Raw genomic sequence first — 26,727 nt, 5'->3', positions numbered from 1 at the left:
AAATAAATTCATCTTGAAATGCACTGATTATATTTACGAAATAAAATGAGATGGCTAGTTGCTATATATTTTTTGACTAAATTAGGTAAAGATAATTCCACAACTGTTGTTCATTTTATCACAATAAATCATTTTTCTATGAACAGTGCGGAGTTTAAAACTTAGCCTGTGGTTGGGCTAGTTATAACGTCTACCAAATCATGTAGTAACGACAAAAAAAACGGCAATAATACCTCTGATAATTCATTCTTAACATATTTTTTAAAACATTAACTCGTCTTTAAGTAATTCTTTTCTAATTAAGTAATACGGATAAAATAATAATGTCTCTTATGATATACATTTTATTATACATCAACATAATCTGCAATTTACATAAATCAAAACATAAATAAAAGATATAGTGTCTCTTGTAACACATTTTACATGTGCCGACATCATACACACTCTTTATTACATCCAATTTTCTTCATTTGTACATGTATATAATTTTTGTATGGGACAACTAGCCCCAAGGTTTTGTTTCAACTAACCTCAGGTGTGATTTTTTCACATTCATTAAAATAACAATTCATACAATATAGCTATCACAAAGATGATTACACATTATCAATGATTGATAAATTGGAAACGAAATACGATATATAAAATTTAAAATTAGTCGACAATAAAGTTATAATCAATATTTTCTAATGAATATATTTTATATTACCCATCAAAAATGACGCACCCAAAATTTAAAAGCCATTCGATGTTTATCAGTTACTTTGGATGAATGCACGGGATATTAGAATTTATTTTAGAAGTATGGATTCTTCAGCAAAGTATCTTATTTTGATCTCTAGAATCCGAAAATCAGATGTGCATGTGACCATTAAATCGACCTGCATTAAGCCAGCCACAGATGGTACAGTATGATTGCGGTTTTCAAAAAGCAATATTTGTTCCGGATTTACATCATTTGTCAAAGGTCCGGATAGTTCAAATTATTAAGCAAATTATCAAAATAAAAATTATGAAAACAAACAAGCAAATGCAATTTTTTTCCATATCAGTTATGAAGAAAATTAAAAAGAATTTTATACAAGGCCATAAGCAAAAAAAATCTATAGATCAAAACCTATAATATATGATATAATATCATAAATAAAATGGTATCGCATATAATTATATGTGTGTATTAAGTCTTTCTTACGATTAAATCAGATTGTTAGGTTATAATATAACTTATATAGCTGTGGACTGTATGAAACACTGAGTCGTTGGTATAATTTATGTATTTGCTGCAAGTTCTTATAACCAGTGCTGGATTTACAGTAGGGGCAGTCGGGGCTACTGCCCAGGGCGGCAGATTTTCAGGGGCGGCAAAATTTGGATAGTGAGAAAAAAATGCTATACAATGTAATTAACTATTTTTTTTAATAACATTTTTTTTTTATTTGGCCTCGCTTACTCTGAGCATTTAGCCACCTACAACATTTTTATTTATTTGCATTCTAATTTTTATATCAATTTCAATCTATTTATGTACCCTATTCTATATTCTTCTTAATTTTTCTTCTTATTTTCTTCAATTCTTCATTCTTCTTTCAAGCTCCAATACTTCTCTTCTTACTCCTAATTCAATTCAACTATTCGAATTCTGTTATTCCTAATTTTCTCCTATTTAACAAATATGTACAATTTTATTTGATTTCAAATTAACTACACATATTTTTTATGATAAATTCTAAGTCATTGATCGTGTGTATCGAACACGCTACCAATGAGCTATGCTCGCCGCATTTTTTATTTCAAGAACTATAATTAACAAAACATAATACGATTGCAATGCGAAATTTGGGTCCAAATAACCGATTATTAAAATTTATTATTTTGCTTGTCTCCCTCTCCGAACGTAAATTATCAAATAATAGTTAATAATTTGGCAATTTGGCAATTTGGCTAAAATAAAGTGTCGTATATGAGCTGAGAGTTTAAGAAAAATATGTTCTTCAGATCTCGAGCCCTCTTAAGACGACAAATTTGTGCACTTACAAGCTTTTTGACCGCGCCAAAAAAAAAAATTAATAGTGACTAGTGGCGTTGTTCCTTAAGGCAAATTACTGGAACTTCTCGTACTGAAAATTACATTTTATAAAGAGCTTTAAAATTTTTGGAAAAATGAAAAAAATGAAAATTATGAACTTTTTTCAAAGCAATCGCACTGCGTAGCTGTTTCAGAGAGGAAATATCAAACCTCAATTACAATTTTTCGAAACGGCTGGACATGCCTGTGCCAGAAACTAATCAGTTTTTTTAATCGAAGATTTAAGTTTCTGAGATTGTTACAAACTTCTTAATTATTTTGGTAACCTGTATTAGGCTAAAATGCCAAAAACGGTGATTCAGTTTTAGAGAAACGGAGCATCCAATATCAGAAAATGAAGAACTGTTTAAATTTGTGGGAAGCAGGTCTATGGGTTTCGGAGATCCAATAAAAAAAAATTGAAAAAGAAACATTTGGCGGTCAAAAGTGATCATTAGACATATGCACATCAAATTATCAGATATTTTATAGATATTTTAATAATAAAGTATGAATTTTGTTTACATTTCTATGGGTTCTGTTACACTGCGACGCGACGCCTACGTGCATCTATATTTTGTCTCTACGCTGCTGAAGCAGCGCAATTGCTTTAATATAAGTTCAAAATTTCAAAATATAAAAAAACTCAAAATTTTCAAAAAAAAAAAAAATTTTTTTATTTTTTATTTTTGGTACGGGAACAATATATAAAGACAATTTAAGTAAAATTTCATGGATGGGGCGGCATATTTGTCATTGCCCCAGGGCGCCAAATTTCTAAATCCGGCCCTGCTTATAACACTAATAATTTGTCACTAAGTTCTAATTGAAGAAGATGTATTTATTAACCGAACCAAATCCGCTAACCCTTCTATAGGGGTAACAACAAACCGGGTGTAAAAGCTCAATGCCATGAAGATTGCCGCCTTCGAGGCTGATATAATGAAATGAAAATACGTCCGAACAATAATCGAATGATAAAACGTTCTTATTAAAAATCCGCAATTGTGAATAAAAGAAATGGATGCTCAGGTGTAAAACAAACTATTTATTTATTGCTTTCTCAAACAAGCATTTTTTATTTTAAAGACCTCTCCCTCCGTCCCAGATTAGCATAACGAAAACTGCAGTCCCGGTGATGACTTGAAAAAATATGATTAAGTGATTAATTATAGTTTTTATATAAAATGTTAACTAACCAGATTAATAACTGATACATATGTATAATATGTATAATATTTTATATCTAGATGTTTATCAATGCTCATATGCTAATTTCTCATTGCAGACTATGCGTCTCGCGGCGTGGCCAAGTTCGGCGATCGATGCCAGTCGACGCTCGAGTGCGGCTTCCCTGGCAGCGAGTGCGACCCCAACAAACGCAGCTGCCAGTGCGTGCCCTCGCTGCCGGTCACCAACCACATCGACAAGTGCGGCAGAGGTGAGACACATATAGTCCGAATTCTATACATTTTATTTGTAGTAGGAGCAACAACTGTCCCAATGTCAGATAGAAATGCGCCAACTGTACAAAGTAGAGGAGACTGGGTACGGTTGTGCCACTTTTTTGATCAGCAATAATTTTATTAATTTATTAGTTATCTGGGAGAATAATAAATTTAATGATAAATTGAGTATTTGTCTACAAACTTACTGAAATATTATCCTTCAAAATGCTGTATTAGTCATAAAATCAAAACAGACAAAATAGCCAAATGAAAATTCAACAGCTGTATACTGATGTACAGACTTATGACCCAGATTGTTTATAATAGTTAGTAACTTGTGAATTCATTGAAATTACGCACACGATGCACAAAACTAGTAGTTAAAAATTAATGAATATGGTAGTAGGCTTCAACAATTGTCAGCCATCATGTGGATGTCCTACCTTCCTCGATATCGCTTGTCCAAAGTCCTGTTGTCTTGGTGAATATTCTTGCCCTGGTCTTACCTACCTTTTACAATATTTACCAAATTCAAATCAATTACATCAAATATATCGGTTTTTAACTCTGTCTGCCCTTTCTTTTAACGCTGGCCCTTACATTTATTACATAGTAGGCAGAAAATGTTGATGTTCTAGGTTGTTCATCATTAGCTTGGATAGGGGTCGTGTAGCTGATTGTAAGTAGACCTCAATATCATTGGTGTTGTTGTTTTTTGACATCGAATTAAAATTTTAGAATGAATCGTGGACGCTTAGACATTTTCTTATAATTGTAAAAATATTGGCTCGGCCGTTCGTAGCACAAAAATTATGAAGTTTAGTTTTTCTCGAGTTACATCCAAAGGCCTTTAATTTATCGAAATCATTCCAGATGTATTTGAGAAAAAGTCGATGATAGGTTCAAAATTGACTCACACAAAGTATTTTCTAATGTAAGTAAATTCATGATTAAGGACCAATTGCATGATTCGATTTTGATCTGTTGTTTTATTTTAATAATTTTTGTTCTGTATCTCATTAAACAATAATTTTGTACATCTAAAAGAAAATTGCCATTAATACTTTTGGTAATGGCAGTTCATTTTCAAGATTAAAATTAATAATAAATATGTTATAGTTGCTTACAAATTGTAATTGTGCTTATGTTTTTATGCATCATTTTAATTTCAATCAATACTTATCACATAAGCAAGAGATTTATCTCAAATTTACAATACAATACAATTCTTTTATAATTAATTTTTTGAAAAAAATACATATCATAATATATCAATATTAATAATATTAAAATATGAAATCTAACACAAAAACAAATTTACAAATGTGTAACCAAATATGGAATAGGTACCCATAAATGGAATATAAGCATAAATCAACACAATAACAACATAACAATAACAAAAATGGACATTAATATCTTGGTCCATCAACTCAGAGTTTTCTTGTTCACTATCATCATTATTTTTCTTTATTTGTTTGTTTCTCTTCGCAGTTTTCATCTTATCCTTTGTCTTGACTAATTCACTTTCTTTTTTTTGTTTCTTCATATTTTTATTTTCTAAATCATTTTTGTAGTGAGAAGATGCTATGTTATGACTGCTTTTCTTTCTCTGCTAGATACTTTTCTTCGTATCTCTGGTATATATATTGCATATTTGGATATTTGTATAGTCCATATTTGGATTTTTATACTAGTTCAAACTTTTCTAAATATTTTTTCAAGTAACAATAGTTACTTAGTTTTTAGTTAGTTAGTTAGTTAGTTTTCAAAGTAACAAATAGTTAAGTAAACATAATACTGATATACTAAATAGTAAAACACTTATGTACATCAATATAACAGTGTAATTGGTAATACTAATTTATTTCTTACTCTTAAAACTTTCTTCACAACAACAAAACAGAACATCCCAGCTACACGTGAAGCGTTCGCGCAACTGACTCGATGGTGTGAGGGCGATAGTTAGTAGACCGAATGAGTATTGCGTTTATTACTTATAGTCTTAGTATTAGTGAAATGAAGATATTCCATATTACGATATACAATTCTTTTATAATTAATTTTTGAAAAAAAAATACATATCATAAAATATCAATAATTAAGTTAAAAATGTCAAATGCATTTGTATATCTTTTACACGAGGACATAATTTCAAATCATGTAAGGACAATAAAGATAACCGATTCTAATAAGATAACGGTTTGGTGTGTTGGAAAAGAAAAAATTGCAATTAAAAATAGTAGTTATGATATAGCTCATTTTGAAGTTGTTTAAGGTTTATTATATGTAAATAGTATATTTTTTAATGACAAAAAAATAACATGAGCATTTAGTATTTGTAGAAGTAGCTCAAATACCAATATAGCAATATCAATATTTATATTTTTACATATTTATTTTATATCAATTTGTTTTTAAATTATATTATTTGCGATATCAAAACATTTTACTAAAAGCCTTAAGCTATATTAAATGATTTTACCAAATAAAACAAAACTTTATATTATGAACTGATTCACACCAATACGAGTAATGATTCAAGGAATGAAAAGATTTTTAAAAATATGTAATTATAAATTTTCATTCGATACTTTAAGTGTGTTATTACAATTACTAATTAAAATATCAAACTGAATTTTTTTATGTTTAAGTATAAATTAAAATTCAAGAAGTCCGACTAAACGTTTGGCATTAAATTATTTAATTGTTTCGAGTAATTAATTTTAGGTATCGAAGAAATTGTGTAATTTGCCAAATGGAGAACTGATATGAACAAATCAAATAATTTTAATCATTTTTTTTAATGTAAAGAAGTTAATGTAAGGATTCAGCATACTATATTTTCAAACTTTATAATGATTTTTAATCATACATTGCGCCAAACAACTTGTAGCCGGAACATTGCGCCGATATTGTGGTGATATTGAATTATTTTTTGCATGCACTATATCTAATAATATGGTGTCGATCAAGCGTTGAAAACGATTAGTGAGCAAAAAATCTAGATAATAAATGAAAACTTTATAATTTCATATCTGCGACATATTATTTTTTGCCTGCACGCAATTCAAAGCTTAGTGAGTGCGCAGGAATAATAAAAAAATTACTCAATACTATTTTTTATTTTAATACATATATATGTATATATATATATATATTTATATATATATATATATATATATATATATTATATTTATAATTGTTAGCTACATGATTTTCAAATTTGTACTAATTTATTTCTCTTTACAATGATTTTGATAAATTGTGCATAAAACAGAAATAAATATGTTTTAGCCGATGATATACATTATGGTATAGTATAGGTGGATACTTTCATTTACATTTCAATCACTTTAACTGATTTATATCACATATATCCTTTTCTTATTAATAAATTATTAATGCATTTAATTAATTTTAAATTAATTTGCAGTTCTTATATATGCATAATATAAAAAAGTTTGCGCGGGATTGAAGTAAAACTTATTATTTTACAACATGGCATTTAAGTGAAAATAAATACATAATATAACAATTTTGAATAATGTTTATTAGTAATGTGGTAATATTCGTGATGCACACATTTATTAGTCTCAACGATTATACACATTTATATAACGATAAATTATATATTTATAATAGCATTAAAAATATGTATAATATTTATAAACAATAATGTAATTAAAGTCATACTTCAAATATGACTTTAGATACTCTAAATGACATACATGCGATATTATCAAAAAATTGGGAGTTACGCATTGTATGGGTAAGAAGTCATATTGGGATAGCTGGCAACGAAGCGGCGGATAACGGCGCCAAAGATGCAATAAATACAGGGACTGTTGCTGCGGATGGAATATCTTATAGAGACATAAAAAGATTTAACAGAGCAAACATACGGAACATTTGGCAATTGGATTTTCAGTTATCTATTAGAATTAAAGGTAAATTTTATGGTATGATACAAGGAAAAATTCCAGTCAAACCATGGTATGACGGATTTAAGGAGTGTCGGCCGTTTTACACAACATTGTGTAGATTAAGACTAAATCATTCTTACGCTCCGTTCTGCCTAAGCAGAATTGGGATCGATATCGATCCTAGTTGCTACTGCTTGGGCGAAGCGACTAGGGCGGATGCAGAGCACATCATCATGGAGTGTAAACGTTGGGAAAAGGGCAGACAAAAACTATGGGAGGAAATAATTAAACAAAAAATCTCCCTTCCAATTAATTTTATAACAGTGATGACAGATACAAGATTATATGGAGCTCTTTATATTTACATCAAATGTAATAATATAAAATTATAAATGCAATATACATAAAACAATGATATATATGTAAGAGATAGCGTAGATATTATGTAATTTAGTATATGGCTAATGTACCAGTTTATAAAGCCAATAAAATAATAAAAAAAAAAAAAAAATATGACATGATCGGTTTGTCATTGTGATTAGCATTTAGAAATGAACCTTCATTAAAAAAATGAAGTAATTTCTGATTAATAAATTCTATAATATTCGTTCACACAGTGTATTATGTTAAACAACGCCTAAACAAATATTGTTTTTGCAACTTCGCTCATCACGCAATTGTGTTTGAAGAACTTCATTTAATTAGAATTAACATACATCTATTAATTCTTGTATTTTTTTTTACTTTCTCGCTGGCGATATAATCTCATTCTTTGAACAGCTGTAATATCTGTCTTGCCTAAAAAATATTTTCCATTTTAATAACTTCAAATATTTATAGAAACTACAAATAATATAGGAATAATTTCCAATCAATGTTTAATTTGTTTTATTATTTTTAATGAACAGGGTAAAATATTCTTCTGATTCAGGAATTTTTCAATAAATCAAGATTTGTACTACGATGTAACTTTAAAATGTTTATTTATCTAATCCAATTTCCTTGTTGATATCGGTACGCATACAATGACAGATCTCTATTCACATACACGACGACTAATCACTATTGATCCGTATAGAAATGCTTTCATCGAGAGCGAATACAGTTCGAGCGTAACACATTTCCGTTGCATTTGTACGGATTTACACCCTAGTCGCACCTAAAGAAGTTTTACTTCAAAAATAAACGAATTGGTTAATTATGGTAAACAAATCAATAGCGTAAATACATGCATAATAAATCATAAAAAGATGTTAAATATTTAGTAGTTTTACATTAGATTAAAACTAATTTGCTTTATTTAGACTAACTCTTTATAACAAACAACTATTACAAGTATTGAATATAACATCCTTTTGTGTAATAAATTTCAGTTTAAACATTTTTATAATTTCACTGACTTAGTAAAAAAATTAAGGTATTATTGATTTCTTCTCACTTTTATTTTAGTTTCCAATGTGTATGGTTAAGAGTTTGGGAATATAATACCTTACAGATATCGCATTTCACAAAATAGTTCTGAGGATTGAGGATTAAATCGATTTTCAAACGTTATATGTTATTTAATTTCTACAAGCATCTTAAAGATTATAAGTTTTATAACCACCCGAGTTTCAGTTAAAGGGATAAAGACATTTTTTGTTACAGAAATTTCTTAATGCCATTTATGTGGCCAAACTTTATTCAAAAGTCAATTTAACTATCATAAAATGCCTTGAGATGTAGCTATTAAAACACTTTAGTATTAAGAGAACTGAGAAATTTATTAATAACTCCTTCATCTTTTAACGATTTTAAAGGTTAAAATAATGCAAAACACACGTTTTTAGACTTAGGAGCTTGATTTTTGATCTTCATATATAATTTTGTCTCATTATTATTATTTACATAGTTTAGTTTTCCGTATTATGAATACAATATAGTCTATATTAAGATTAATAAATTAAACGGTATTGATAATTTTTGTGTACAGTTTTCAATATTCATTTTTATCAAAAAATACAAAAAAAACTATTTAAAAACTATTTAAAAATTACTATACTTTTAGTGGATCAGATCAAAACTAAATTTTAGAAGTGTCTTGAACAAAGCAATATATTATATTAGCAAATACTGTTACTCTATTTTAATTTTTTTACCTACAAATCTGTTTATTTAGGTCAATTATTAACATTCTGAAAAAAATGCCTTCTTATGAGGTATTTGACATCCTCGGACCAATAAACTTCGTGGCTCATTACTTCTAATTTGCCCAAGTCAGTCAGTGTAGTGGACTTAGGGATCTTTGTAAACAAGATAGCCTCAGTCTTCTGTGGATCGATATTGATTTGCCACTTGTTTGTATAGTCTGTTAGTGTATCTATGTGTTTCTGTATTTTTGTGGTCATGCCATAAATGTAGACGTTAAACAGTGACGGCCCTATAATTGACCCTTGCGGTACTCCCGTCGTCACTTGTTTAACCGTCGAGGATGTGTTGTCTATTTGTACGGTGAAATTGCGGTCTGTGAATGAATGAAGTAAGTACTGTTACCGATATAGGGTGTAAAATTGATGGTTATGTAAATTTATATTGAATAATTTTCATATTTAAATCTTTAATAATTATTTTTCAGAGGCGTCGGTCAACGAGTCATGTTTTTTCAACGAGCAATGCGAGTTTTCGACGCCGCAAACGGAGTGTCGCGACGGTCGATGCGCCTGCAGGTTCGAGTTGACGCCCACGCCGAACAAGGACGGAATCTTTGAATGCATTAGTAAGTTGAAAAATAAGATATACCTATACTAGGGTAAGGCAGGGTTTTAAATTTTCGCGGGTAAAATGTTCCACCAGCGATATCTCAAAAACAAGCGCACTTAAGAGTTTTTTAGCAACAATATTTGTAATTAGAGGGAAAAAGATGTATAACTAGCCATCATTTTGATTCTTAAGAAGTGACTATCGGAAAATAAATTGCAATGTTTGACAATTCATAACAAAAGTATTTTCTTCCATTGCTAGTTTTTTTCGGTTGTGTGCATTAATTGTTTAGTTGGGTGTGGTGAAAAGGACCGACTGAACCTTACACCTTTACCCTGGCTAAGATGTAAACAATAAAAAATAGTAAATAAATAGTCATTTCAACTCTGTTGATGAATATTCCTGACCAAATACCAGATGAAGGTTATCTACAGTATTAATCTGTATAAATATGTAGACATGTTTTGCACTCGTTGAATAATGTAGCTATTATTTTGTGAAATTCTTTGAAAATTAAAAATAAAAATAGGACCTGTTTGTTTTCTGACCGTCCCATTTCACGCCGCTTGTGGGGCAAAAGGACCAGGTGATAATTTTTTTTTTAAAACACTAAAAATATAATTTTCGGACAGTGCATCAGCAAATAATAAAAGACACTCAAAAAAAAGACAATCAAAGGTTACTCACACAACTTGAAACCATGAACATTTTGGTTCGTTTTCCTGAGAAACCCAACATTTTCTCTTGAAAATAATGCATGTTAATATTTTGGAGTATTCTCATATATAGTAAATGTTAATGTTTTTTCTGCTATTAACATAATTAGAGAGTTGTAATCAAATAGCCCAAATTTATATTCATTTTAATTACCAGTTATTCTAAATGCATCAACAATACATAAAATTAGGTTATTTTCTAGAAAATATTGGTATACAATGTTCAAATTTAATTTAAACTGTATTAATATGTGGGTATAACAGCGGTTCATAATTGATAGAAACTAATAGTTTGTTACTAATATTCGACGACAAATTTTGACTATGCGAATTCATTTCTGACTTGTTGTTGTTGCCATGAGAAAATGATGTTGTTGTTTTTACCATGAGAAAATACATCAATATTGAATTGTTAAAAGAGTATATCATAAATATCACATAATAGTAATTTTATGATAGATGAAAATAATAATTTTTACAACCGTAAAATAAATTGGGCTGCTATTTTATAGGGTAGAGCGGTGTTTAAAGGTTTGCGAGTAAAAAGGTCACCACCATTATATCAAAAACAAGTGAAGTTTAAAACTTTTAACGATACTAGTTTAAAGTAAAGTAAAACAGATGTATAACAATTATCTTAATTTGCAGGATTTATATTTATAAATAAAGTTTTTTTTTTCGTTGTTAATCATTTTGGTTTTCTGCACTCTTTCTTTGTTTACAACACCTAAATATAATTTTTAAATGCATGTTATTTAATTGTTTTAGGAGACGTGTTGTTATATTTAAGTTAGAATAAACAGTTTTTTTTATTGAACTTTCATAAAAGCTCACATGTAGGTGGAGTAAAAAAAACTAACTAAATCTTTACAATGCGAAGGTATAAGCAATAAGAAAAGACTACATAAAAGAGTAAAAAAGGTTGAAAAGAGAAATTTAGCAAAAAATAAATTAAATTATTAGTTATTCTAACTCTGCTAATAAATATTTCTGACAATATACCAGATCAAAATTAAATATATTGTGATCTTTGTAAAAACTAAAGAAATTTGAATTTCACATACGAATGTGAATCATGTAGCTAAATTTCGTAAAATTCTTCTAAAAATAAAAATAAGACATTGGATCTGCTAGCCTCTGGTTGTCTCAGACAAATAAACAAATAACAAATTTTAGAAAAATAGTAAAAAATTATATTTCTAAAATTAGGAATTCACTGAATAAAGTTCGAAAGTTGGTTGTTTGACACGTGTTATGTGTTGTGATATTCCTCATTTAGTTTAGACAATATTATTGCTGAAAGTCAAATTGGACCATTTTTCCGCCCTACTCTGCTTTTAATTTTAGCTATATGTATATAAAAAGCATCATATTTTACTGAAATAGTTGTATATAAATTGACTATCTAAGTGCTCTCTTCTTAGTTCACATTAATTTTCTTTCAACTACCATTCATTAAATTTAATTATGACCTTTCAACTATTTTTAGCTGTAGTTTCTCTAAAACGTTAAACCATTAGAAAATACGATGTACCCCAACCGCCCACACAGTGAACTCACAGATTAACAGAGTCAAGACCGTTTTCAGCTTTTAATATTTACCTAAGTATTCATAATCTTTACAAAGTCCGTTATAACGAGCAGCAAAAAAACATTCGTTGCAAACTAAATGAATCCCTACAGTTTTTATCAAAGAAATGAGGTCGCGATAATTTTTTTGCTGCTTTGATCTTTCTTTGTATGTCGGTTGTTTGAGCGAAAAGGATATTATTTGTGTTTGTTTTTATCAATTTTGAATGTCGTAATGAATATTTTATGCCATATAAAAAGTATCTTGTAATGTTTAATCTTTAAAATATTAAATATGTTCTTATAATAATAATTTTAACTACAATCTCTTAAAAATGAAGAAACTTTCTGAAATTCTGAAATTATCACTCGATTTTGCAAAATATAATGAGTATAAAAGTAAATTTTGATTATAGAATTTTTAACGAAATTTCTAAGTAATAAAATATTATTAGTTTGTGCAATGCAAAAACGAGATAATTGAATATTAATCGTAGTAAAGACCAATGAAATGAATATTTTGAATTCATTTCAATACTTTCTTATTCAACTTCATCCATTATAACAATTTGCATATTTTTAATTTTCCTTAGGATAAGTTTACATTTTTGTTAGGCCATGATACTTACAATTTTATGCTTTTTGACGTTTTTAATAATTCTGAATCTTTAGAGAACAAAATAAGAAAAACTAATGCGCGTGAAAGACGATTTTAGACATTTCATCAACGTTTTCTTGAAAACGGTTGAACTCATTCCAAAATTTTAAAAGGCCACAATCAAACGATGCGGTTTTGAACAATCAAATGCTATTTAAAATTTATACTAGGACTCTTGTCTACAAGTTCTTGATATAATCTGTTGAACTTTTTTTGTTGTAATTAATCATTGATTTTTATAAACAATTTTGATTAAGCTTTCCAAGATGATAAGATTCATGGTCAATCAAATAAAATTTTGAATCTATTAACTTTCCGTGGGGAGAGATTATGTTTTCATCAAAAAATCCGATTCGCTAATTTTATGTTTTATCGACGTTTCAAGCCATTGTGAATCGAATATGACCAAATTTGGGAAAAGTATGTGTGTGTGTGCGTATGTGTGTAGGTGTGTGTGAAGCGATTTTTTGATCAGCCAAGCCGTTTTCTTGTAATAAAATGTTTTAAAAAATTGTCGACGATTTTTATTAATTTTTTTTGACAATAGATATCATCTTATAAAACATACTAAAATTTTACGGCCCAACTAATAGTTTAATATTAAAAATTCATCAAAGTTTGAAAAAATATTATAGTCAAAATTGCTTTTGTGTTGTAATGAGACAAACATTATCAATTCATTAAAATTTAAAATAATAAACTACAATTTTACTGAATACAAGCACGTGTCTGGGCAATATAATTGATATATTTATAGTCAATTTAAATTTGTTTGAGAAAATTCTATTGACAAATCTTACACATTTTGGGAAGTTTATGCAACTTGCCTTAAGGCTAAATGCCACTTACAACTAGTTTTAATATTTAAAATATTAATAACATACTTGTATCACATCTGTATAATTTTATATTTTAAAAAACTAAATTTTATTTTTATTATAATTAATAATTTTAAGTGATTTTTCTGAAGAAGAAATAGATCTTATATATCGAAATTAGATTAGAAATTTTTTATACCTGATAATTTATACCTAATTAAAATCTAAATTATTTTGTTGGCTCTCAAATTGTAATTATATGTAACATGATTATTTATCATTCAAATATATTCTACTCCCAGTATACAATGTCAATCGCTAATTCTACAAGATCGCTCCACCGTATTTTCTCGGTATTCAATTTGAAGAATTCTGCAGTTGCAGTTCATAAATAAAATATCTCTTTTTCATTTCTTCTACAAAATCTCTCTGAAAGGCGCGGAGAGAAATAATCCGCTTTCACTAATAACTATTTGAATATTACAGCATTTTCAAAATTGCCCTGAGCTTCCGAAGAGGATAAATGAATATTTCATAAAAGTACCTCATTGCCAGATCTATGAAACATTTTCCTTCTAGAAAATTGTTCAGTTTGAAAATGGGAAAAGGCATTTAAATGTAATCAATCATTCAAAGGGTTGTTTGTTATACATAACTGGAAAAAAACGATTTGAAATGGATTTGTCTGCGATATAACGATCGGCGTCATAGTTATTATTCATGGATTGAGAGATCGTTTGTGAACATATAAAATTGGAAAAATCTTTATAAATATATTGAGAGTGTAAATTATTGTTTGCACATATTTTTATACGTAAATAAACTGAATACAATTTAAAATAAACAATCCATTTATATAAATAAATTCATAATAATTAGTCGAATATATTATCAATAAATATTATTAAAATAAATAAAGATTAAATTGAATTATTCATTTAATTTTCAATTTATTTTGATTACACATTATTTGTGCTTGCTCAACTAACCTAATTATTATCACAATTTAGCATATCAATATTATAATTTCTAAATTATAATCTCATTCGTAATTACGTAACAAATAATTTGCGCATATATAAAACGCATTTAAATAAAATTTTATCGGCATTTTATTAGTCTATATTACAGTCTTTTTTATATTATCCGTTTTTCAAAAACTCCTTAATTTCGACTTTGATATATAATATTTGTACAAAATCGTCATTTAATCTTTTTCGGGTAATATTTTTTTATATATATAAGTAAAAAAAAGCAAATTAATTTTTCATCTTCATCTTTTCCATAGCTTTGATAATATTACTTAAAATGAATAAGATAGATTTATTGATTTTTTTGCAGCTCTCTTACATTAAATCAGATGTTCGTTTGCTTTTCGAAAAACTTGGAAATAAATATGTAATTCACTTATAGTTATTAACAAATTAGCATGTTAATCATACATATTTCAAGCTAATATTATTTATTGGTTATTCGTATAAATTTTTTTAATAATGCAATTTTTATTAAAGACCTTTTAAATTGAGATGATCTACAAACTACATTTTAGATAAACATAGTTAATATAATTTACAATGTACTGCATGCGATCTTATTACACATATTATTTTTCTGAGTATGACATAAATGCTTTTTCGTCGCGATGCATTTAAAATATCTATTTTAATATATTTTTTTCATATTTATTTTTTTATCAAGTAGATATATTGTATCAATAAAACCCCAAAGATAACTTTGAATATTTAATAAAGTTGCGAGAAGTTAATAATGCCTTTAATAAATCTTTGCTCCAAAGTTAGCTTTTCGGTGTTTTTTTTCATAAAATAGTAGTGTTTTATATAAAAAAAATGTACTATGCGAGATCTAAGTATTTTAATATTTTTAGAAAAAGAATTATATATATATAGCTAAAAGGCTTTCTAACAGACACCCATTCACGCATTAAAAAGATACATTACTTTTTCTAAAAAAACTTTTGTGAACGTTTCGGATCTATATTTTTATATCTAAGATGAACTCTTTCTCAGAGGATAAAATTATAAAATATAATATAATATACCTGTTTGAATTTTTTTGTATGTGCTTATGGATTTAACCTTCCGAGCATTTTATACAAAAAACTGAACTGATCAAAGAAGTTGAAAATTCACTCAACAAATATTATTATATAATTCAATTACGTTTGATATCAAGATTAGTTAATTCTATTCCTAGTAAATACCATGCAAATATATCTAAATATTTTTCAAAAAATGTTGAAATTAATTTTAATAACCTGAAAATCACTTTGTACAAATCACAATGAATCAATACAAATGGCGAATTAAGTTGTGAAAAATGATAAATATTCCAATATTTTCTTTAGGATCTAGATACGTGGATTTACTTTCTCATATTTATTAATAAATTTAGAATTTGAATACTGTAATAAGAAAAAACTATTAGAAGATTAAACCAAATTATGAAATCAACATAATTTAAATAATTAGAATTACATACATAAAATGAAATCAGAAACATTTTTTGTCAAGTTGCTTCACGTCGTCGAACGTTTGAAGATTTGTATATAGAGATAATACAGCAAATTTTTCATATAAAAATATTTTTTTCTGGTATATATTATACGGTCGTCAAAATCTATTTCATTTAATTCGCCGTTTTGCAAAACCACTGACACATGTCAGCCTCTTTCAGCTTTTTGTTTATATCCCAAACGTGACAAGAAAACTTCTCTATTATGAGGGTATGTGGAATGCATACATACTAAACGAAAATAATATACTTCTTATTTTAGTGTATGAAATTCAGACAATTTTGATATTTATTTAGGTGCATTTTAAGCTTTTTTTGTTCGCTTTTTGTATATTCATGCAACTTGTCCAACAATTTATTCAGAGTCGATTTACAAAATCAATCAAGCTATTTTTTATAGCTACGTTTCTGATCATTGTGCATACTTTTGTAAAAATAAAAATTTCTATTATACATACTGCGGTATATATTCTTTGTGTATATGATGAGATCCACAATATTCTCTATTCGTATGATTCCAAATGATTCGGTTTCGTTTTTTTCTGAGAGAAAGGTTCAACCGTTATGGATGTACAAAAGAACAAGTAAATAAAATGAGTATTTAGTGATGTACATAGGCACTGTACGCTATTCGAATTTTCAAAATATGATAATTGTATTATCGACTTGCGAAAATTTTGTGTTTGTTGCCATTGTGTGAAGATTTCTAAAGTTTGTTTTTAAAAATTTAAAGTTCAAATTCAAAATTTGCATTTAAAACTACTTGTATGTTGCATTTTGCTTTAAGACTTGCGGAAAAACAAGTCTCATTTTATCAAAATCGTAAAAAAAATTTATTCACATATATTCACATATGGCACATTCTCTAAGCAATGCCTTTGAACGGTTTTTAAATTTCAAAGTTGGTCCGGGAATTTTGGCGAAATTTTGGTTTACAGTCTTTTCTAAGAAAACGCCGATGATAGGTCAAAGTTTGGTTTACTTATACACACATACATACATACGTACAATTTTGGATGCAGAATCACATAAAAATTCAAGAAAACTTAAAATTTTGATTATATATTATATATTATATACGTACATTATTATTACATATTATTTAGTTCCTCAGGAAAATCTTTCCATAAATGTTAATTAAAATATATTGACTGTACGCTACTACAGAAAAATAGAAATATTTGTGATTTTCATTTTTTTATTTATTATATATAATTGTATTTTTATACATATGGAGCAAAAGCCATACTTTTATGCATATGGAACATTGCAGAAAATCATAACAAAGAATTTCCAAAGTAGATCAGATATTTTTTGTTGGCAATGGCTAGTGGTATAAGTTTATAATTAAGACTAACAGTGTATGGCATCGTGCCTTAAGGCAAATTGCTGGAACTTTCCGTACCAGAATTAAATATTCGAGCCAAAAATAATAATTATCAATAAATCTTGATTGAAATTATATATAGTAATATGTAATATATATATTCGTTCATATAATATTACCAAAAATTTTATCTATTTTTCATTTCATCAATACAAGTAATAATACAAATGTTTTTGAATCATTAAAATGGGGTACTCCATTCTCTCAACAACTGAATTACCGTTTTTGGCATTTTTTGCTCCGTATCTTTGAAACGGCTGGACCTGTCTTTATCAACATCTAATCAGCACGTCTTCTCACCAATAAGAATCGAATCTGTTTTGAATCATTCAAATCGGTTGATTTGTGCGCCCGAAGTCTTGGACGAAAAATTGTATCCAAACACACATACACACACATACATCAATTTTTTCTAAGGTATGCCGAAATGCTCAGAAACCTTTGAAACGTAAAGATAAGCAAAAATTTTCATTTTCGATTTTCTTGCGATTACTATAACTTACCCTACGGGAAGTTAATAATTGCTATGTCATATTTTCATAGAATTTTTTACATTTTATTATCTCTTTCTTGTGTATTTTATCTTATTTTTCCGTAATTTTCAGTGAAACCAGAAATTCCTAAGTCTGAGCGGTACGTCGATCCTGCAATGATCGGTGTTCTGGTTGGCATGGCCTTAATGTTCATCATTATTTGTGTCGTCTTGAGGTTATTCAGCAAGTAAGTTTTGAGCATACTATTTTGTAAATTATCATATATTTTATGTAAGATATAATTTAAAATAACCGTGTTATGTCATTATTTGTTCTTCACAATATATAGTCTACTCACAGACATCATTATTTTGTTATTCTATCCTCATTCTACTCAAAAATTGTCAGTAATATGAAATAAGATCCTCTAATGCATGATGATTCAGTGAAAAACCATTGACTAACCATTGGCCATTTTTTTAAAAATTGAATTGAGTGAAAAATGTAGATGTTTTGACATGTTTGAAATGAGTTGACTATAGTCTTTGATTTTTTAACAAGATTGAGTTGAGTGAAAAATTTAGATGAAATATGAGATAAACCCCTTCATCATAAAACGGCTTGATTACCTTCAAGGCACGATGCCATGCACCACTAGTTTTAATTAATTTAATTTTATTCCAATTTCAGTGCCCGTTGGCGTGAAAATCGAACGATTTTCAACACCCCGAATCCGCGCTTGATGAACGTGTCCCTGTTGCGAGAGAGCAAGCACGAACGAAGGGGCTCTAGGGGGTCCGTTAGGGCTCCCTCCAGGAGGCCCAGCATGGCGTCGCTCAGGCCACAAAGTCCGCAATCAGGTCAGTGGATTTATATTTGATTAATGATTATTATGTAATTTTTAACAATTTTAGTTGAAATTATATCTAGATATAATTGATAATAGATATCGTAATTTATATTTTTATTTTTAGTTACAGTTTATTAATGTAATATTTATCAAATTGATAGCAGCATAGTTATGGTATCTTAGTATATTAAATATTTTCAGCAGTATCATTTATTATATTGAATATTTATAACGTTTCTATATTATGCAGGGTGTCCCAGAACTTAACATCAAGCCGAAAAAAGAGTGGTAGTGTTGACCTCAACTGTTCTAGAAAATAAAAAAAAAATTATCTCACGTTGTTTGCATATTATGAGCTTCTAAGTGCAACCTAGAACTTTGATGTAGTAATGACATTTTTTCGGTTTTTTGGTAAATTTTTATTACTTTTGTACATTTTAACTTTGGAAATGTAACCGTGAATATCTTTTCTAGGACCACAGTAAATAATAATATTACAGTTGCACCAAGTTTTTGATAATTAAGACTTTTTGTTGAACTTTGAATTCAAAATTTTTAAAATTAGTCAACTTTGAAAGGTCCTTCTTTAAAAAAGTAATAGTGTGTACTAATGTGTGTTCAAATCAAAATTTGGCGCATTTATTGAGATTTTAAAATGGTAAAGCACTTGATAATTCTATAATTTCGAGTAAAAGAAACCTAAAAATATGTTTTTTGCTAGTACATTTTACTCATAATCAAATATTAGAGAAGCATTACAAGTGAATGTGGGCGAAATGCGTTAGCCGTTATTGTGTTATTTTTAGGTAAGTATTTTTACTCGATTTTTTTATTATAAAACTATCAAGTATTTTACAATTTCACAATCCTTATTAAATGCGCCAACTTTTGATGAATTTTGCCAACAAACTTTAGTACATTTTTTTAAAGAAATGCCTCTAGATTGAACTTGAAAGCTCATAATTTTCGAACAACATGAAATATTTTTCTCCTAATATTTTTGAGGATAAGTAAGGTTAATGCTATCACTTTCTTTCGGATTGACGTTAAGTTCTGGGACACCATGTATATCGAGATATAGTTTATATTTATATAACATATACATTAATAATTTATGGAACAAAACTTTGAGCGACTGCATTTTTGATAAACATCTCTCGTTTATATTTCGGAAAATTTTGTTAATTACTTTATTTAAAAACTTTATTACATTTGGTATTTTTTTGTTCTATCGGATTTAGTTGCTTCAATGAAAAATTCACCTTAAAAACAAATATTTTATATCTTTTTATAAAATTGAAATTTTTATTGCAATAATATTTAATAAATAAAACAAATTATACTAATGAAAATAAATGTGTTTTAAATTTGTACAACTTTGTAAACATCGATTTGTAGTATCTACTATTTATTTTAAAAAAAATATAGTGCTTTTGGATTATTCAGTTATCATAAAAGACTTTTGTTTCAAATATTTTGTAATTAACAAAATTTTCTTAAATATATACACAATACCACATGTTTGTATACGATATTATATATGTATATATATATATATATATATATATATATATATTGTGCGTGTGTGTGTGTGTAAATATTACTTAAAAGTTAGTGTCAAAAATGCTGAAATTAGTTAAAATAGATAGCATGTGAAAGATAACTGCACATCAGCCTAAAAAGACTTTAGACAAATTGGCTAATCTATTGTATTGAAGACTTGAATATCTATCTGCTATCTATCTTCTGTCTATTCTATTTTCACTAAATATGAGTGAGTTTTAATTTTTTTTACTGAAGCAAAGATGCATATAAAATACATTCTGCTATTAAATTCTGATTTATCAACCTTGATTGAAAAGCACAGGCAGTTTCTAATCTATTTAATCATTGCAATTATTATAAGCAAGTATTTAATCTAAATTCAGTTTGATTAAACAAAGATCTACTTGTTATAAAATGTAAGAGAGGCATATTATAAAGTTGTACCGAAAATTGATCTATGTAATTAATTTTCCAGAACTGTAATTTTTTTTTTTAAATATTTATGAAAGGTAAAAATTAATGAAAAATGGAATTTTCAATGTGTTTATTTTTTTGTTACAAGCATTACAATAGTGAAAACATATTTAGCTAAATTTTATATTATCAAAGTTTGACAAAAAAAATTACATAAAATCTCCGGAGAATTATATATAGTTTTTATAACTATAAATTAATTTTTAAAATTTCGCAGCTATGACTAAAACAAGACTTTCTAAATATTCAAGCCAATGAAATATGAGTTGCATAGGAAAATCTATTTTCCTATTTTTAATTTATATATTAAGCATTTTTGCATCAGTAAATAAGCACTCTAAGCATGATTGAAGTGTAAAAGTCTATTCTATAAGTATTATTATTTGTAATTTTTATTATATTCTTACGAAGGTAAAAGTTTATACTATATACTTTTCATGTATAAACTAATTGAGTTGGTATAAAAAAATATTTTCTACGTTTACGAAAAACAGTATAGTACCTATACTTATAACATTTGTTAATAACGTTTTTTTACATATTCTCGAATATTATATTGACAAATAATAGCAATTTTAATAATTAATTTGTAAAAATTGTGAAATGCATATTATTTCCTAATATTTTTTGGTTCAATTTGCAAAATTTTTAACAAAGTCAATATCTTGACACAACATATATTTTATATGTATAAGACAATATATAAATTGCGAATTATATTCTCGGTTTATATTTGTAAATTTTGATCAATATTTTAGGTAATTCATTTAATTTTTTTTGTTTCAAAATAACTGTACTGATATCAATATGATCGGTTGACTTTTTTAGGAAGCATACATAAAAGCTTTGCAAAAAGCACTTTTTAACTTTACAAATATTGACGTGATGGTGATATTACTGATAATAACTTCGAAATATATAGTTTTTTTCTTGATTTCCAATCTGTGGCTGAAAATAAATAAATAAATGTTCATTTTCCATGTAAATTTTTGCATTATTATATAACAAGGTAAATAAATTATTTTTCAGTTGAGTATTTTTAAGTTTGACTATTATAAAAATTAAAAAATGCAATTTTTTTTAAAAAAATAGGGGATGCCCAGGTACAAAAAGGTTGGAAATACTAGCATTGAATACCACTATTTAAATATTCAAAAGTCACTATTTAAATAAGCGACATGTTGTTTAGAACCGGAAAATACTTGAATCTGAAATGTCAGTTACACGTTAAATACTCCAAAAATGCAGTATTGCTTAGCACTAGATTTACGGATGTTGGTTACATACCTATTTTTACTGATGAGCCAATTTGGCTTATGCAAGAAAAATAAAAGTTTTTGAAAAAAAAATACTTTTAATTTAAATATAATGTTTATAATCAAAAACATTTTTTCCATTTGATCAAGTATTGATCTATTGCTTATGGAACAAATTTTTTATTGTTTTCTAATTTTAATTTTAATTTTTATGTTTCGTAATTTGTAGTAAATTTTTTTTCTGAGGATGTATTTTATAAATGGTCAGGATACAATTCTAAGATCTTTTTTGGCTGTCGCGATTTGGACTATAGTGTCAACCAAAGTAGTTTATTTTAAGTAACGTTTTTACAAATGAAATAATGGTCGTAGAAAATCATTATTTAAAAACAAACTCTTTTAAACTGTATAAAAACTGTATTAAATTAGGATCATTTATAAAAGTCGACGTGTCATGATATTCCATTACTTTTACGTTTCCTGATCAAGGCTGACTCGAAGTGAATATGTAAGTTATATTTTGATTACAGTCTAAATATGGCTTTTCAGGCTTAGCTACTTAAGACATTTTACTCAAGGAAATGTTTGGCTCTCGGATTTTAGCCTTGCTCAAGTACGGACAACCGTTTACAAGATGTTTGCTTCTTAAATGGAATTCCAGACAAAAATTTAATGAAAAATTTATTCGGCTTTTTCGACTTGTACTGCGTCGTATATATATATCTAGCGTTAATAGGTAATAATTATTCATTGATCGCTATGTTTGCGTCAGGTTTATGACTATTTTTTTGATTTGATTGACTTTATAAAATTTTCTATATTTTTGAAATCAAGGCAAACCCCGTATTTGATATAATTTCTCATTTCAATCAATAACTTTCACAAATAGATTACAAAATTACCTTTGTGAATCAGTTTTTCCAAAACTGTTGAACAATTATGCGAGTCAAATTGGCTCATGTGAAAAGTGAAAACAGGTGTACCACATTCTAGGGGTCTGTTTGAAAGAATGTTTACATATTTCATTGTATAATTAATAACCAATGTATGTTTGTAAAAAGTAATATTACAGTTTTATAGTAAGTGATGAAATATTTATTGAGTCAAATTTGCTCGGTCCGTTAATCTAGTGTTAAACTCACTACCAGCCCAAATAATAATTCGTGTTTTATGATGCAATGCTTTTATGTATGTCAACCCTCAGCCCGAAGGTTATCGTTTTATTTAGAACAAGTAATAGATCAGGTGAATAAGAATTATTACCATCATCGTGATATGAAAATATGAATATAGGTTCTCGATGCGGGAGCAGCAACTCATCCGTACGAGACGGACCCAGTCCGCCCGGGAGTCCGAGCCTATACGTCCGACACAAACGTCGACACACGCCACCGATACTTTCGACGGTCGTCAAACGGTCCGACGACGTCACCGTCGACGTACAGCACGTCGACGTTTAGACGACGAACGTCGCAGTGACTGTCGACGTTCGGACGATGTCACTGTCGACGTTTAGACGACGTCACTGTCGACGTTTAGACGACGAAAACTCGACGAACACCACGACGATTGTCGACGGTCTGACGAAATCACTATTAGACTAATCATACGTTCACGTTTAATTCACAGTACAGTACAGACATACGTGACTAATCATATACATACACAATACTCAAACTTTTTTTCTTTCAAAAATATAAGGGCGAAAGAGAGAAATAGAAATATTAAAGAGAAAAATAAAAAATTTAAAATAATTTTTTTTAAAAAAAACGTATTTTATTTTTTAAAATCATTGTTATTTAAAAAACAATAATATTTTCTGTAGTCAAACAAGACGAATATAGAACGATTACAAAGAATTATAAAACTAATATATTTTTTAATATTTTTAGTTGTCAAGTATGAAAATGAAACAAAATGAAAGAAAATTGAAATGAAAAAGAATAAAAAATTAATAAAATCATTTTAATTTTTTTTTTTTTAATTTTAATAGCAAAACGAATTTTGCAGTATTTTAAAGCCAATCAATATCCATAAATTTTTAGATTTTGGTTTTGTGATTTATATTGTAACTGGTTAAAAACAATATTTAAAGTGTTTTGTTGTTTTCAAGTATCTTTGGCATTTGTATTTGTTTTTACACTATATCCATTAATTGAGAAAAATTAAATGGAAAAGTATGAAAAGTTATTAAAAATATAATTTTAATACAAAAATGCATTAAAATTTTTCAAAATCGATCTGCCACTATCTATCAGTTTGTATTTTCTATTTTTTAATTCAACCCAAATTGGTTAGGAATAATTTAATTGAACAAAAATTAAAATAGAAAACAATTAAAACTTAGTGAAAATACAATTTTGAGTTTTAATAAAAAAACGGATTTTGCAAAATTTTAAAGCCAATTTGACACTAATATATATCAACTTTTTCTTTTCTAAAATCAAATTGATTTTTAAAAATAACACAAGTTTTAGTATTAAATTATTTTTAGTATTCGGTTTCATTCTCAAATAGAATTTATTAATTGAAAGAAAATTAAAATTGAAATGAATGAAAGATTAATAAATCTAAAATTTTAAAATTTTAGTGAAAAAACGAATTATGCAATATTTTAAAGCCAATAATTGTCACTATCCATCAACTCGTACTTTCTGATTTTTTTCATTTAAACCTCAATTGGCTAAAAACAAATCAATATTCTAAAATAACAAATGTTTTTTATTTTCAAGTATCCATGGCATTTGTTATCATTTTTATACAGAATCTATTAATTGGAATTAAACTAAAGTTGAAAATAATGACAGAATAATAAAAATATAATTTTAAATTCTAGTAAAAAAACGAATTATGCAATAATTCAAAGCCAATTTGTCACTATTTATTAATTTGTACTGTCTGATTTTTTTATCCAAACCACAATTGGTTATAAACAAAATAATTTTCCAAAATTTAATATTAATAGAACAAAAAATTAATGGAAAAATTATTTTAAATTTTAATAGAGACACGAGCTATGCAATTTTTCAAAGCAAATTTCTCAATATCCATCAATTTTTATTCTCTGATTCTTTAATGCAAATATTAATTGAATAAAAAGAAACAGACTAATTTTTCAAATAATTCTCTTTTTTGAGAACTTTGTCGTTTGGAGTCATTTTGACACCAAATTCATTAATTTCAAAATAGAAATTTATACATTATAATAATTTTAATGAATAAAAACTTGTACTTTATAATAATTATAACAAGGAGTTTATAATGCATAATAATTTTAACTAGAACACAGATGCATTTATAATAAATTGCATAGGTTGGTATAATAATGAATTTTCTTTAAGGATATCAATATAATAATTAATAAAAAAAATCACATAATTTATTTTAAAAAAGTGAATAAGTACGTAATAATTTTGGTAAAAAGAAAATTACAAAAATAAAATACTTATAATAAAATGTTGTTATAAGTGTACTCAAATTTTTGTTATGGATTGACTATGCCAAACCATACCCTTATTAACTCTTAATCAAAATTGGAACTCACTTATAATAGCAAATCATTTTTTAAATTAATTTATTACAATACTATTTAAGTACAATTACTATGAATTTATTCACTTCGAAAATAATTTAAAACGTTTTTTTTTAAATAATAATAGATTTTATGAACGATGGATTTGTAAGCGCTTTTACAAAATACGCAGAATTCGTGTGACTACTAATAATTGGCCACTGATTGCCATTGATGTAATAAATTATCCATAATTAATATGACCAGCAATGATTTCAAAATTATTTTTGTTTTTGTGGTAAATCAGTTTGATCGTCGTACCATTGATATTTTACTATAGATATTCTTTATACAAGTTTCTTGTAGACATTTTATAGTACTTTTTATTCTATTCTGTCTTCTGTAACTTTGTAGTCAGCGACTTCTTTTCTGTTAATTTAATTGCATGCAAATTTAATTTAAACTTAGTGAGAACTTTTACAAGTTTGTGCAATTGAATTTCATTTAGAAATAATAGAGTTTTATAACAAATTGGGTAACTATTTAAAAATATAAGACGAAACTATCACCGTTTCATTAAGAACAATTGATAACAAACATATTATTGGTATTAGAGTTACATTGACTTTTTTGAACAGACAGTACAACAAATTCAACATGAAATATCAAAAAAGCTGCCAAGAACAGAATGGAGGTAATAAATACTCCCGCTTTTTTGTCTCGTACATCATGTGAATTTGCCATATTCATATCAATT

The 26,727-nt window shown here is 27.3% G+C and overlaps 1 protein-coding gene across 1 annotated transcript in view; it reads left to right on the top strand.

Moving 5' to 3' along the window:
* The window catches only part of LOC113389316, a 35,804-nt gene that overhangs the window by 1,725 nt on the left and 7,352 nt on the right, over window positions 1–26,727 (top strand). The window contains exons 2-5 of the mRNA XM_026626362.1: window positions 3,357–3,509; window positions 10,057–10,197; window positions 18,467–18,581; window positions 19,025–19,194. Of these exons, the coding sequence (XP_026482147.1) occupies window positions 3,357–3,509; window positions 10,057–10,197; window positions 18,467–18,581; window positions 19,025–19,194 (579 nt within the window). The remainder of the gene's footprint in view (window positions 1–3,356; window positions 3,510–10,056; window positions 10,198–18,466; window positions 18,582–19,024; window positions 19,195–26,727) is intronic.

This window comes from Ctenocephalides felis, unplaced genomic scaffold (assembly GCF_003426905.1).
Source record: "Ctenocephalides felis isolate EL2017-DRISC unplaced genomic scaffold, ASM342690v1 CF-g0.4_SCAFFOLD_03573, whole genome shotgun sequence".
Lineage (NCBI taxonomy): Eukaryota > Metazoa > Arthropoda > Insecta > Siphonaptera > Pulicidae > Ctenocephalides > Ctenocephalides felis.
This window is presented reverse-complemented; position numbering and strand designations above follow the sequence as displayed.